Genomic DNA, 16,827 nt, shown 5'->3' on the forward strand with positions numbered 1-16,827 from the left:
GTTCTTGATTTCAGGATCTTAGTCACAATTTTCGTAATTTCCGTTCGTGTTGTCGTGATATTTTATTCCAGAGCTGACATTCGAGTTTGACACGTGGAGTGATGGTACTCATGTTCATGATATCAGCAGTTTTATTCTGTGGGCAATATCACGAACACGATTTGTGGTGCTCTACGCAGTTTTCGTTATCTGTCCAGACATCACACTGAACCTTATCAAATGAATAACGATGTTCGAGGTTCTAATATTTTTCCTACAACTACTGCTCGTACCTATTACTGGTCGCTACCAGCTGGACATTTTATGAAAAAGTGCATGGAATAAAATGACTCTACGAATAATACCCCAATTTTTGTGAGAGTTCACGTGAAACTTTAATTACCAAGTTGCATAATGTTGAAAATGATTAGGAATACATTCTTAACATTACAAGCACTATAGGGTTGGAAATTTTTCATAAGAGATTTTTCTAACCCGAAGAGGCCTTAAGGTTAAAACCTCTATAATCGAAATAAAAAAATAAAAAAAATTACATGCATGCAAAATAGATCGTAAATGATGTACTAGGAATCATGAGCTAGTTTACGAATCAATGAATAATGTTTCATGAATTTGTGACCTTTTGACGAATGGTCAGACGTGACTATTATACTAGGTATCATGAACCAGTTCACGAATGCATTTTCACGAACGTGGATATTAAATCATGAATAATACATTAGTAATCATGAACCAGTTCACGAATACATGAGTAAAATTTTATAATTTTGAATACTATTTCACGGGCACACATGGTCAGTTGTGACTATTATACTTGGCATCATGATCAAGTTCACGAATACATTTGATACCGTTTACGGGATAGCGGCTGCTCTCAGCCCCCGAGAATGGTCGTTGTAGTTCCTGAAGAGACGTTCCGGGGTGGGCACGGAAGGCCTCCTTTTGGTTCTCGGGTCCCAGGGTCGTACATTGTTGTGAGAGGGTTTTCGGATCTGGTCGAAGGGTGTGGATTGAATTTATTTTTTTCTAGATTTATTCACTTACTCTGTAAATTGTTCAGCTTCCAAATTTGTGGCGGCGGGCGGATGGGCAGGGTAGGGCGTGGTGGTGCACTGGCGGTAATCTCTGGTGATGGCGATAGGGCAGATCGTTCCTCGCGTCAATCTTTCTGCTGCGGCGGGCCCTCGAGCTACGCGGTCGTCCTTGGCGTTCAGTGGGAGGAGCGATTAACGACACACGGTCGATGAAACCCGCGACGACGGCTTGCTATCTCTTTTACGGTTAGCCGTATCAGCACTAGCACTGATCAGGGTGAGACAGGCAATCTCTTCACTGGTCCTTGATAATTAGCCGGCGACTTCAGTCAAGCTGGCGACCAGGGCTAAACTAGCCGGTTTCACCACTTCTAGGCCACACTAACGAATTGAACTTGAACTTGCAGCTACTACGAACCTCCTCATTCAATTTCCTTCTGTTCCTTCTTGTACCAACCCATCCCAATGCAGCCAACCAGCCTCATAGCTGACTCCTGCCAGATTTTCCGAATTCCGCCCACTGAAGTTGTACCCACAAGGCTGACACGGTTTGGTTTTATTGTTTATATAATAATATTTACATCGGTATTAAACCATCCGCCAGATTAAACAAAATTGCATCTAAACTCAAAAAATATTTATTATTTGTAGCCGAGCGGTTACAACATGAATAAAATTTTATGATTTTTTTTAACTAATGCACGTGAATTTGATCGTCTCTAATATAGTAGGAATCATGAATTAGTTCACGAGGATTGTCTGAATTCATTAATAAAATTCTGAGTTTCATGAAACAGTTCACCAGAAAATATCCAGAATGAATTAGTGAATTATTGTTTCTAAATCTAAGAATATCATCATGAGTCAACCATTTGTTTTATGAATATTGTTCATAAAGCTGTGAAATAGTTCACGTACAGAAAATCGATTTGGTAATGCCATGGTGTGACTGAAGTTCACAAAATAAAATCAAATATTTTTACTAATAAAAGCGTTATGCGAGCGTTACTGAAGGGAGTTTTTTTTTTAATATTTACAAAACACACAATTTTTGTTCATGGTCCTGATTTCGTAACGTAAAAACGTGATTGTTCCAGAATTCATGGCTTTGGGATTTTGGGAAAAAATCGTGTAGCAGCGGAATGAAATTAGCAACAGGAAACGCATCACAGCAAGGTCAAGATGGTACTAAACCAATTCGGCGTCGCACAAACAAAGCCAACGATGTATTTTGGACTACAAGTATACAAAGTTCGGAAGGAAAAGAAACGTAGAAAGGCCATCACCAAAAGGCCGAAACGTCGGATAATAAGAAACCCTTGTTTTGATTTTTCAAAAGACAGCCGACTTCAAAATCTCCAACATAACAACCAGAACCCCTCTGACTAAATTCCCTCTGGAACTGGTACGCAACCAATAATTTTGTTTTTTACCCAAAAGAGGATTTTTTATTGCGATTATAGATGTTTTAACCTTAAAGTCATTCGCCTCTTCGGATTAGAAAAATCTCTTATGAAAAATTTCTAACCCTATGTGCGGGGTCGGGACTCGAACCCTGGTGTGCTGCGTACAAGGCAATCGATTTACCAACTATACTACGCCCATCCCCCTTAAAAGAGGTTAAATAATCCTTAACTTCACCCTATTGTGCTAAAAGGGATCGACCCCATTCATTTTGTCATTAATAATACTCTTTTTCCTGTTTATAGAGAAGCCCTGTGATCTTGAAAAAAAAATTAAAATTTTACAATGTAGCTTACATGTGCTAATTTCGAAATTTCAGTTCACGGTCAAACGATGAACTGGGAGCCACCTGGCTTAAATTTTTCATCTAAAAAAATCCCAGTGACCTCGACTGGGATTAAGTTTAGACACGCTGTCTATAAAATGCGGTTCTCCGAGGCCCGGGCATCTAATAAGTTTTTAGTTAGAAGTAGCTCCAATGAACAATAGTAACGATAAATTTAGTTGATTAATAATTAGAATTAATACAAAACTCTTCGAAAAACACTCATTTTAAGCTTTTTTACTAGTAAAAAGTCATTTAGTATTCTTAACTAAAAATATTTGTACATAAATCGGTAGAAAATTTTCTCTGCTTTTCAATGAAATCTTGGGAATAACGATATAAAACATATGTTTTGGACTAGGGTCTTTGAAGTACTTACAAGTCGACTACAAGAAATGTTTAACAATGAAATTACAAAGAAATGAAAAAAGAATAAATTATGCATCGTTTTAAAATACAACTTTTGGATAATAGGTATTATTATCATCATAATTCAGTTCATAATAAGCGGGCTGTAGGCAACGACAGAGATAACGAAAATTTACTGAATTGTTAAATTTGAAAAACAAGAATCCTTCCGACATGAATGCACCTCTTCGGTGTAAAATGTCGTTAATGAACAACAACAACAAAAACACATTTATTTAGAGGATTTACTGTTGGCTGTTTGGAAGCATTTGGATTGTATGACCGACGGCTCAGCGAAACTGTTTGTTAATTACTGATACCACAAATGTTCCTCTGCTAAGCACCAATAACTTCATTCTTTTAAATTTCGTTGCATTCATTTCCCATTCACCTCGACAAAACTTTCTTTTCGCGGCTACTGAAGCCCGCGTGATAGAGTTCGGTAATGAGAAGATATCTTTGACGACCGGTATCTCCCCAGGCTTAATGGAGGCCGATTTGAATATTTTTCCAATGGCAAATGCCGATTAGTCTCCGTTTTGATATATAAATTATATCCATCTAACACAACCGATCTCGGGATGATGTGCTGCTAACATCACCGATTTAAGCGTGATCCAATTAAACCACACTCGGTCGTGCGCGAAAACATATCTTATCTACGTACCCGCCCGGGAAGTAGACATTGATGGTGTATAATCTGACAGAGGCCTTGATTTCGAAGACACAAGGGTACTGTTAAAAACCGACGGCTCCTGGTATCGGAAATCTGGGAAACTAACAGCAATTTCCACATCGGACATCAATAACCACCCCCCCCCCCCCCACCCTTTTTTCAGTCCATGAATTTTTTCCAGGCTTTACACAATGCATTTGCTTTGTGTAAAACCTGGTTAACTTCCGACATAGATCTTCCTCAATTTTAACATTACTCGTTAGATTCCAGGAAACAGTATAGAGGAGCGTTTTGACGATCAAAATGTGTTATTCTTTCAATCGGATTATCCTTTACTCAGTTCCGGATATTGAAGTGGTCGCTTGTCAAGTCAGAATTAAAGGCAAAGACTTATTGGCATTGCTTCTTTATATATATCGTACCTCAGCGGGTTCTAGAAGACTTCAACTCCCACAGTATGGTTATGTTCACGATCACGATGATAACCGAATTATCTTACTGCATGATATTAGCAACAAATTTCAATATGTACATTATGAATACGGCAGACATGACACGACTTTCTACTCCAACAGCGCGGCCAAGTGCGTTAGATCTATCTTTGTACTCGACCTCGCAACAACTAGTACGCCCACGTTCACTATATCCAACAATCGAATCAAAACGATAAATTCTTCCGGTGGAAGCGTACACGGTTGTGGCTAGCTTGTTTCTCGACACTGCGATTAAAGGTCAGACGAAACGAGTACCCGACGCGCTCAACCGTGGACATTCTACCACAGCCGATATAGCTCAGCATTGTGCGCTAAAAGGCCCTACATAGTCCTTTTTGAACGTCGAATCGCCAGAATTTTTCCTAATATACACAACGACAGAAACGCAAATGAGAAACTTGATGAAAGCTGAAAAACGCGAATATTGGCACCGGTTCGTCGACGGATTAACGAGAAAAACTCTGTTTCGTCTAGTGGCTAGACACTAAGTTTTATATTCTATTCAATCTTATGTCGAAAGTGTTCCATGTAGATCACCACCAGCTTTTTTCTGCAATTTTCGACTACCAATTCCCCCTCGCAAAGAGGCCAGGGATAGGAAAAAATACGTTTTACAATTCTTTCAAATACGGCCTGTTATCAACATTTTCATTATAACAGGTGTGCTAACATACCAACAAAAATAAGAGAATAATTCATGTTTTTATAGGATTGTGAATGTTTTCGAAACCAGCATAGCGTAGAATTCAACCACAACCATTATTTGAAATTTAATCCAAGTTTCTCATTTTTTCCATTTTTTAATCATTCATAGATTTTTTTTAATTTTGTTAAAATTTCATTGATCTATTTTTTCAAGGTGTGGATTATTTTTGTATTTCTACAATTTTAAAAATCTGCCTTTTTTATCTATTTCCGTACTTTTATTTTTTCCATCTTTTTACATTCCTTACTTTTGCTTTTTTTCTATTGTTATCATTATCTCTTACTTTAATTTATAGTTCTCTCTCTGTTATTTCATTTTATTCGCAATTTTTCGAGAATATTCTGCTTTCTTTATTTTATTTTTCTTATTGTTTCATATTTTAATACCCTGTTCTGTGTTTGTTTCCTTTGTCATTCCATCTAATTTTTAGAATTTGTCTATTTACTACATTTATTCTTATAATAGCCTTTTTCTATTTCCCTTTTTTCTTTTTTTTGCATTTCCAAAAGCAATTTCACTTATTCAAATTCAATTCCAATATGTCTTATTGTTTAATTTTTTACCTTTCTCCTATTTTCTTCCTTATTTCTAGTTTTTAGCTTTTCGTTTTCCGTAGTTTTATTTTTTCCCATTGTTCATTTAATATAATTTTATTTATTGTTTATACGTTTTTCTTAAGATTTAATTCGTTATTGTTATTTCTTCATTGTTTCCATTTAACCTATTTTGAAACTACTTTTTCTGTTGACCATTTTCCTATACGTTTACATTGATTTTTTTTTCCTAAAAAACATTTGATTTATCTTTTTTGACACTATGCGCACTTGTTCTTCACTTTACGTTTAGTTCGTTGTTTGAATTCGTTTCAAATTTCATTTCTTGTGTTTTTTCAGTTCTTTAAATAATTTAATCCATTTTATTCATTTTCTTCGTGTTGGCTTTTTCTATTATTTTTTGTTTTCCATTTTGTCTGTTTGCTCCGTTTTTGTTCAATACTTCCAATTTTCTTTACTTTTTCGTCTTTTCATCATTCCATTTTTTATAAATTTTACGGTTCGTCCATTTTTTTAAATTTCTCTATGGTTATTTTATTCTTGTCTTTTATATATACTCCTCTAATTTTATGCATTCTTAACGTTTTATTTACTTTTTCTATTGCTTTAAATATTACTTGTTTTTTTTGTTAAATAAATTTTATTATTCTTGATTTATCGAGTTTTTCAGCTTTATGCAATTTTTATATTAATGTTTGTATTCTTTTTAGTAGTTTTTTTTTTCATTTTCATTGATTCTTGAAATTTTTCTTACCTTCATATCGATTTTTCATCATTTTCACCATTTGTGCAATAATGTTCGACTTCTTTAATCTTCGCAATATGTTTTTCTTGTTTCCTGTTTTCTTTTATCTATTTTTTATAGGTTTTATTTTGGTTTTTCTCGATTTAACATTTTTTGATTGACATTGACATTAATTTGTTTATTTGGTTGATTTTGTTGTTTTTAGCTCTTTTGAACATTCTTTTAATATTTAGTTTTCCTATTGGTTTTTTATCTTTTGCCGTTGGTCGCCGTTTAGCTATTTTCATTTTTTGCATATACTACATTTTCAATCTTTCCATTTCCTTACTTTTATAAATACTATTGACTAAAATGGCGCTTCTCAAAGTCACCAAAACTGTCGAAGCTGAATTAAAAAACTCCCAAAGTATAAAAACTCTACTTTTTGTTCCTTCATTGGCACTACAAACAACTAGAGCTAAAAACTAGTATATAAATATAAAATTTCAGTGTACTATACATAGTATCAGTGAACTCCAATGGATTTCAAACATTAACTTTTGTATGCGCAGGCAATACATAGTAGTAGGGGCCCGTACGTTGGACCCCGGGCCCGTATTTTCTCTCTGCGGCCCTGGTAAAGGCGATCATAAAAGAGGCCGTGCTACAAATATTCTCGCCACAAAACTGATGGTTTTAAATTTACCTATCAACGACCATGCCCGCACCATTACTGCGTGCTTTACCTGAAAAATCATGCTAGATTACCTTAGTATGAGTTCTTTCACATTGCTCCATTCCAGGTAATGAGAAGGCGGATACTTAAATTAGAATTTTAATGAGAAGGACACTTAGGCATTATAAGGCAATATTTATGGAAGTTCGCGTAGCTTCAACGAGTTTTTGAGAATTTCTTGCCAGAGATTGCTCGAAAAGTGACAAATTTCGTGGGACAATGGAAGCTTAGGAATCTCAAATGTATCAACAAACCTTGGATCAAAGAGACGGACGAAAACTGTAACTTCATTCGGGTGTTATCTCGGGACATGTTCAATCGTTATACGTTGAATACGCATTTGTCTCTGTGCTTGTGATGCAGGTTATCGCGACATTAACCACGTTGTCTGGTCGTGCGCCTAGTGTTCTAGCACCAGATCTCCGTTAAACGAATCCCTTCGGTCTCATTCCAGTCCAAGAAGCGCTGGCTATCCTAGATCTCCGCTGTATGTCTCTCATATACATATTTTTAAACAAGATAAATATCCAAATTTTGTTGTCTTCTCTTTTGGTTGATATTCTAACAGCTACCACGATATAGTCATCGCTAAAATGAAGAAATTTGGCATCAACGGGAGCTCGTGTATTTCTTTCGATCCTACCACAGATCGAGAGGTAATGGATGTCATTGAAAATTGCCATGCCTCCACATTTACGCCAGGAATAACCCAGGGAGGCTACTTGGGACCGTTGATGTTTCTGCTTTACTTCAATGATGTGTGTTTTGTGCTGAAGATTCCTCGTCGGTCTTTCATAGACTATTCTAAAATCTTCTTGCGGTTTGCGCTGTTCCAAGTTGTGCGTGTAAATGCGAAGAAGTGTTAAGTGATCAAATTCTCGAGACCATCACAAAATTTATTATGATTGCTGAAAATCTGTGGATAATTTCGCCAGCGACGGTAGGGGGGTTGTGGATAGGTGCCGGTAGGTTTTTACGCGGTCTATGGTATAGAGTGATATGGTCACCCTATACTGTAGTCTGCCATGCATTGTCAGCCTTTTGATGCATGCTTGTTTGTATCCCTGGTACAGTTCGTGATCCATGCGTCTGTAATGTTCCCCGATTTCCATTATGTCGCCGAATATTTAACGCGAAATAGTTCGAACACATTGAGTCTGTCTTCTTCAACGATCATGCCTCATAGCTGCTGGATTTTTAAAATTTTGACTATAGAGGTTTTAAGCTTAAGGTCATTCGTCTCTTAAGAAAAATCTTAAAACCCTATGTGCGGGCTTGGAACTCACGTGAGCTGCGCACAAGGTAATCGATTTTCCAACTGCGCTATGCCCGCCCCTAATGCTGTTGGAACAATAGGGTGGCATTTATTTCTGCGACGTTGTAAGTGGGACCATACTATCACGTGCCTCAACACGAGCTCTGCGCTCGACTTCAATGATGCCGATGGAGACCGCTAAGCCAGCAAGATGTTTTGTGTTCGTATCGCATCTTCGAGTGCTATGTATGTTGAACAAAACAAGTAAGTGCCATCAACATTCAACGTCAACAACGACTCAGAAAAATATCCAGGATTTGTCGCAAGATCCGCCGACGATCGTCTGGCTCAAGTCCGCTGGATTTAGCTATCGGACGCAGTCTGCTAAACAGAACACGGGAGAGTAGCTAATCGACGGTATACTCTTTAGTTTCGGGTTCGTTTGATGGTCATGTCTCTAATACCCATTTCGGGGCTCGCTATAGGTGTTAATACGCCAACGTGTTTATTATCTTCTAGTAGCGTACAATCAGTGCTAGTCATGAAAGCTCTGATCGACAATAGTTAGAGAAGCTTTAGCTGAAACGTGCAGCAACCATGAATCTACGCTTTGTACAGGAAGCAAAAGGTTCTATAACTTTGGTTCAATAACTATATTTCTATAAAGTAAATTTCAATGCTAAAAAGTTTCTTACTTACGTTGTCTCCAACAACGCCGATATGAAAAATCCATCTACAATACCTCTTGCATGCAAGCTCAATCAGATTGTAAGTATAGCGGATGAGAAAAACGTTTGTTTTTGCCGCACATGTAATAATCCCCTTCTGATGATTTCGAAAGGAGGCTGTGTCGTACTGAGCCGGGAATGGGTTTCCACTCATAATCAACAGTGATTCAATCGCCAATCACATCATCTGGGGTAGCTCGATGCGGGAAGTCACCCAACATTTGTACGGTATTGACTAAGAGATATTAGATATGACTCTCTGCTCTGACAGTATCACGTATAAGTTGGCGTACTGACTCCTGTCAGTTGCGTCAATTGCGTATCCGAATTTCTGGTTCCCAATGCACGGTCGAAGGGAACAATAACTTACGGATTTGCCATTGTGGTAAACAGTTATTGGTCTCGTCAGTAGGATTTGTGATTCCTTTGGCAGCGAAGAATACAGGTTGTTTTGTTATCGAAAATCTATGGAAATTCAAATCGATAATTACCAAATCAAAATCACCAAATCTATTCTCTGGGAATTATTACTAGCGTTATTCTATGTTTAATGAGAAAGTTCAATATTTATTCAATTTTATTTCGAACGAGACTAAATTCTAAATGCTGTTCGATTCGATACTAAACCATCGACACAATTCAATTGATCATATCAACCATGTGTAATCGAAGACAATACTATTTCACGCCCTATTCTCAAACAAAAACCAGGATATGTTGTCAATACCCAATCAATTCAATTTAAACAATAGCGTAAAGCTTCTGAGCCCAACCGCTCCAGGACCGACCAACAATGGCGTGTGCACCCACACTTCCTTCCATCTCAATCGGTTCTAAATTATAAATTTATCGCCTTCCAATTCAAATGAAGCAATTCGGGGGGCCTACTTCGATTGTGGTTTAAATGTTCTCCCTCGGACTACGACGCTACGCTACGGACACATTCCGATTGTTTGCCCGCTATTCACGCATAAGTACGTGTCACAAGCTAGCTGGTAACCGGTGTTCGAATCGTGGAAAAGCCATTTCATACATAATTTATCCCACCAGCATCATACGCGCTGCGACGTAGGTGTGGGAGGGGAATTCTGGGCAAACATGTGCTAAACTTCTATGCCCACGGCCTACTGATTGAGACGAGCGTTTGCGTTGGCGAAACCAGTGCTGGATACGTTTTGTTAGCGTTGCTATGGTTTTCCATGGTCGTGACCATCGTCTTCCGGCAAACCGGCATGTGAATATTTATTTCCAATATCAATGTAGCTGTCAGTGTATCGAAATTTTCATGCGGTTACTCGGTTGATTGGCACCGCGTTTGCCAGGTTCGGTAGTGGCGAAATGGTGTGCTAAAGATCAGTGAAGTAAAAAAGAAAATACTCGAAGTTACGAAGGCAGAGAGATAGTCACCCGAGGCTAGGAAACAGTCCAAACCACGCAGGAATTTGATTTTATTTCGGTGGTATTTGTATTTGTTCTAGTATTGCGTCAGCCTTATAGAATCTGAATAATATTCCAATAAATGTCATCGAGTTTTCTTCTTCCATTTCGATTATATTTTCCTCGTTAACATTTTATTGTAATGAAAATCAATCTAATGTACACCTTCTTGACATTTCTGTTTTTTCCCCGTAGAAATGCCGCGCCCAACCGCCCACCACCAGGACGAGTTCAAGCAATGACCGATGAAAGTCCTCCCCGTCGTCTATCGCAAATCTTTGACCCTCTGACGAGTCTGAGCGATCTCGAGCAGATCCAGCAGCAAATTCAACAGCACCAGCAACACCTCCAACAGCACCAACAACAACAGCAGCAAAGTCATTACAAATATGGTCCGGGAGCTCCGTCCTCGGTTGTACTCCAGCATCGACAATCCGGTGGTGGTTACAACAGTTACAACAACACAGCCTCCTCGTCGACATCGCTATCATCGGTCTCGAATCAAAGTGCCAAGCTGAGCTCGAGTAGCTCCACCAGCAGTTACGTGGGAGGACCTCCGCCCGGACTAAGCCGGATAGTGATGGGTTCCCGGTCAACCCCGAACAGTCCGCGGTTGGTAGCGCGTCGTGGCACGGGTTCAAGTGGTGCCCCGCCGGCAGGTAGCAACCGACCACCGATGGTTCCTCCACGGGTACCGAACGCTGCCATCATTGCTAATCCTTCGCTGGTCGCCCTGGACTCGGACGCTCCGTGGCCGGCTTTCGGCAGCCTTACCGACAATCTCGATGTACATCAGGTGAACAATTATCAGCAGGGGCTTCCGGAGGTAGGGCATGGGGTGGGGGGATTTGTAATTTACCGACCGGCGATGGCTTAATTTTACCCCTGGTTTTCCGATTGCAGATTAATTGGCAGGAACGATGCCTGGAACTGCAGCTGGAGTTGCATCGTTCGCGAAATCAGGCCGGACGGGTGCGGGATATGCTGCGTGAAAAGGTAAGTGAGTAATTTACGGTTACGTTTTGCGGATTTGCTTAAACATGCGTTGATTATAGTTGGCCATGATGAGCCGGCAAATCGGTTCGAGTCGGTTTCAGCTAGAGCAGCGGGTATTAGTTGAGCTTTCGGTTAACAGAGTGCGCACTAACGTCGAGATAGGGGACATTTTATTGCGAATTGGTTTGGGAAAATTGTGGAAATTAAACCAAAGAGAACTATGAATCGTTTCAGTCTTTTTATGAGCTTATATTGCCATTGAAACAATAACAAGGATCAAATTAATATAAAAGGCATGTTTACTTTTCCAGTTGTTTGCTTATTTATTCATACATTGTACTTTTTGCCCCGAAAGTTACAGCTTTGAATAACCAACTCACCAACCGCTATTCCTACCTGTGGTGAAAACAATTCTCGCAAACATCAGCAACCCGAAAACTGCTCATTCAATGGGAGCATGACAGCTCCCAGCCACGGCATGCTTTGTTTTATTTTTTTTTCTACCCTTCTACCCCAATCCGTTCTGTTGGAAGTAAACCATCAAGAGGCGTTTAATTAAATATTAATCTGCCATCATTTCGCTGCATGGACCTGTCAGTTGCCTGCTTTTTTCCCTCCTGCTTCTGGTTCTATTCGGAACGGTTTCGGATTCGGTGCAGTCCTGTACCTCGCAAGGAAACCCCGGCGAAAGCGAGTGGAAAATCCTGAAATCAGCGTAGAATATTAATGTGGTAGATTTTCCCCCATCGGAGGAGTTCCATTCCGCAGTAAGGATTATTGCAGGATAAGTGATATGATGATAAAATGCATTCGGAATGTAATCGTTTGGTGGTTTGAGCATGCGAAACTGTCTTGCGGGATTACGACCCCATGACGGGTTTGACGCGGGCACGAAGGTGATGAGATTAGAGGTGTTAGTTGAATTCCCCGCAGGAGGGGGTGTGATGTGAATTATTAGAACCGTATTGCTCCACACAGGGGAGGCTTTTCTTCGACCGGGGCCAAAGTGCCGAAATGAGTTAATTACACTCAAATGCCATTAGAAAATCACTTCGAGCGTGTAATTGTACGTCTGCTAATGGCGATCGGTTACTTTAGCAACGTGCTGCAGAACGATGATCCTGCTGAACCCAAACAGGCGACTGTAATTTCCTCTTTCGCTTTCGCTCGGTGGTCAGCCTGTCATCAGCCCTCCGGCGGGGCTGAGTTCGGAATGGTTTCAGCAATGCGCTCTTGGTTTTGTTTTTTACGACTGGTCCCTTCATTTCCGGCGATAAATGAAACGGGGTACTGATAGCGACCCGGACCGGGTAGATTGGCTGTGGGATGATTGCCCACTTTCAGTGCCAATCGATGTTCGATTTAGATTGAAACAAGATTTGATTATAGTTTGGGACTCGGACTCGGTTGTAGTTTTTTTGGTTGGGAGTTTTTAGTAAAGATGCAAAGTCAAAATCAGGTCCTGCTGTCACGCAGCAAGCTGGGGCTAAATCATTGCCGCCAGTATTTTCATTTCAAGCTGACGCTAGGCTACTTCGATTGATTTTTTTTTATTGGAAACCCGTTCCAATGAAACTCATAATAAATTTGTTACACTGTTACAAAACCATGACATGAGTCATGATAATGAGTTCAAAACTGATTATGAAATCGGGAATTAATTATTTCACTGCCTACTAGATTGTGACAGTCATAAAAATTAACCGTTCGTTCATTATCGCCCTCCAGAGCATCCAGCTGGCGAGTGGCTAATTGAAAACTGATTATGGAAAACGCGCACTTCGCCTTCGTTCTCAATATCCTCACCTATTTCCGCCGAGCAGCAGCCGTAGGTACACGGAATGGGTGGACGAGGGGCCTAGTAAATGAACGGCGCCTTTCGGTAATAACATGGCGAGCTCGCGCGCGCGAGAGGGCGGTGTCCTTTTCAGTTCTAGAGCGTCTAATTAGCCTTCATTGTGATGCTGCTTAGCTTGGTTTCGCACGGTGGTGAACTTAGTGTTTGGTCCCTTTGTTCTTGTTAAATGGAAATGCGACGGTGGCGGCGGCGGTGAGGGGGATCGTGATTCCTTTGAGTTTAACTTTCTAATTAATGACATGGCGAATCGCATTTTGCATCAGTGAAATTGAAATGAAATGTTATGCTCGATCTTTGAACTGTCGAGCGGTTAGGGGAAAATTGAAATTTAAACGGTGATCGAAAGCTGTAATCGGTTTCTGAAAATGGAATACATTTAAGGGTTTAGTATATAGTTTCTATCTCATAGTTTTTGGAAAATGGGAGTGTGAGATTTCGAATGTATATAAATTTTGTAGCATTGAATTGAACTACTTATTTTTTGCACAATTTCCCCAATCGTTGAATCTAGTAGCCCGGTTAGTGGTTAAAACACTCGAATGAGACACGACTCGTGCTTGTCTACTTGGATTCGAATCAGCGTAGCAAACTGTAGCAGATAGCAAATTCTTTATTTAGTGGCTTTTTTAGTTTGACAACCCAGAAACGAATGCAGATTAGTTGTTTCAAATAAACGTTTTTGATGGAACTGAGGTGAGTTTTCGTTTAACAGCGCTGGTGTAAGCGATCCATAAATATACTTCAAGTATGAACCAAATCCGATTTTCTGGTAATTGGCTGTTTGACAGCAGTTAGGACCGAAACCGAATAAGCTCTTCTAGACAGAAACTAGATAGATTATAACTTGTAAATGATAATGACCCTTTACAGATTTAATTACAAACATGTGAAGATTTTTTCAGAATACTGAGCAAAATTTTATCAATCTCTTAAAAAGTATTCCGTCCGATCTCTTTGTAGTACTATAACGCAATCACGAGCAGACTACAATCTTGAGAAGGATTCTACTAGAATTTCGGAAAAAAATTCCATTAGAACTTGAACTGTCGAGCGTTTGGGGGAAAATTGAAATTTAATCGTTGATGGAAAACTGTAATCGGTTTCTTAAAGTAGAATACTTCCAATGGATCGGTATAGGGACTTCATTCCAAAAGTACGAAAAAATAGGAGTGTAAGATTTCGAACATATATAACTTTTCTTGTACTGAATAGAACTACTCATTTTTCAGTATTCAGTGTAAAAAATTGTTGCCAATTTTGCATTATAATTTACATTTATAACGCAAAAAACTGATTTTAAAAAAAATCTGAAATAATATTGTTTTGTTTTAAAAATTGTGAAAAAGTAAAAATTCCAGCGCATCTTGGGCAGAGCCGTCAATATGAAGCACCAATCGAAAATCAAAATTGAGCAAGTCATAACTATCGACTGGTGGAGTATTTGTTTGTACATACCGTCAGATGTTGCTTGCTACTTGAACTAGACGTCGATGACGATATACAGAGAAAATGGTTGGTGTTTGGCTATCGTAAAAATGAATAATTTGTTTCGTCCAATACATGATTTTTTCTTGTTGCAGAACCAATTCTTTTCCTGACATCAAAATCATTTCTAGATTGGCCGTACTGTGGCGCTGTTATATTTAGTATTACGACCCTTGCTAGCGACTCCTGGATCCTGCTTTAACATTGAGCATGTTTGCATCTCTTCTCTTTCATGTACAAGCCGCACCTGTATTGGAAAATTTTCTAATATAAAAGCCGCGTGGGCTGGTTCCTCTGTACGTCAACTATGTTGATTTCTTGTATGAAATACAATGTTCATCTTATTTGAAAATTGGCGGTAATGAGACAGGACAGATCGTTCGGATCCTCGGAAAGCGGTGTATCAACAGTCGAGAGTTCATTGCAGCTTCGCTTTCCGACCGAACTGTGCTCAAGCCCTCAAGACTCTTCAGTAGCGACAGAGAAGCCATTGTTGTTTGTCTGTGATTCTTTAATACACGCAATTTCCAACGTAAAGAGATTTGAAGACATGGTAGAGATGGGAAAATTGATTTAGTTTCGAGAACGAGTCGACTCTTTTAACCGATTTGGTGCCTTTTGGACAGACTCATCTGTAATTTTCACGCAGATATGCCGGAACGACGTTCGAAGTATCACTCAGATATTTTACATCGAAGGAATAAGGTATTCAAACGAAGTATCCATGTAGCCATGAGCGGCAGGCGATTCTTAAGGACATTATACAAGCGAGCCACAACATAACTCCTACGCCACACATACCCCTCTGCCCTGCGTAACCATGTATCTGACATGAGCAACTATAAAAATACGTTTTTCAACACACTAACCGGTGAAATTGCTGCTTGAGGAAGCTAGAACGTTTTCCTATACAATCAACTCGAGTTTTTGACGGAATACCATCTGTAGTTCTTATTTTGTGCGAAAATATCACCCCTCTTCATTTGAGGTTTCTTTACTAATCACTCTTATTTTTCTTCTTCTCATTTTCGTTGCACTTTTTCAAATGCACTTTAATCACACACCACTGCAGAAACACCCGCGAAACTTTAATCGTTTACTAACAAAACTTCAAATTTTCTGTCATTGTGCAGATGACCGAAGGAAAATGTCCGAAAGCTCTTATTTGTGCGTTTGAATTTTCACCTCAAATCCCTTTTTTTCTCAATGAAAACAATCGAATGGGTGCCTAGCAACAAGCGTGCGTTCCCGGCTTCCACATATCTTCACCTCACCGTTTTTAGGTTGAACTCGAGTGATCCTAGTAGACGGTGACATCCTCGAATTTTTTCGAGGGGATTACCTTTTTGTCACCCTCGCCCTCCCCAATTCTTCCTATCATAAAGTCACTCGCATCGCAAGCGACTGCGAATTTTTTCGAATAATCAGAAATTGCCAAAACTGGCGCAGAAATTAGATACAACTTGAGAGTAGGAAAAGATTTCTCGCATTCGTTCGTCAACCGAAACTTCGTGTTTGTTTTACGAGCAGAGCGGACTTGTATTACTTTGAGAATTTACTGAATGTATGGTCCAACCTGATATTTTCTTGTTCGTTGTCTGTTGTGATCCGTGTACAACGAGTAACGACTCCGGAATTTCTTCTTAAAGGAAACATTTTGTTCTTTTTTCTAAGATTATGTGAAGTGTGCTCGATTTGTAAATAAAATTTCAGGAGAAGCAAAAATCTGCATCTATAAATTCTGATGAAATGAATTTGCCCCAAAAGATAACAAACATGTATCCAAAACTCGAAGAGCTTTTTATCTTTTTCAATCATCTTTCTTTTAATGCTGATAAAGACAAATAGGATTCTCAACCCAAAATGGCAATAAAATCCGTCGTTTATTACAATGACTCGAACTGTCTACTTTAGTTCATTCAAATATAACGCTTTGAATTTAAAACA

The 16,827-nt window shown here is 39.2% G+C and overlaps 1 protein-coding gene across 8 annotated transcripts in view; it reads left to right on the top strand.

Moving 5' to 3' along the window:
* LOC131685888 (uncharacterized protein CG43867) overlaps positions 1-16,827 on the top strand; it is a 1,093,825-nt gene that overhangs the window by 345,635 nt on the left and 731,363 nt on the right. For all 8 annotated transcript variants that reach the window (XM_058969895.1, XM_058969900.1, XM_058969902.1 and 5 more), the window contains exons 2-3: positions 10,737-11,367; positions 11,445-11,537. In XM_058969895.1, coding sequence (XP_058825878.1) covers positions 10,780-11,367; positions 11,445-11,537 — 681 coding nt within the window. In that variant the 5' untranslated portion in view covers positions 10,737-10,779. The remainder of the gene's footprint in view (positions 1-10,736; positions 11,368-11,444; positions 11,538-16,827) is intronic.

The sequence above is a fragment of the Topomyia yanbarensis genome, chromosome 2 (genome assembly GCF_030247195.1).
Source record: "Topomyia yanbarensis strain Yona2022 chromosome 2, ASM3024719v1, whole genome shotgun sequence".
Classification (NCBI taxonomy): Eukaryota; Metazoa; Arthropoda; class Insecta; order Diptera; family Culicidae; genus Topomyia; species Topomyia yanbarensis.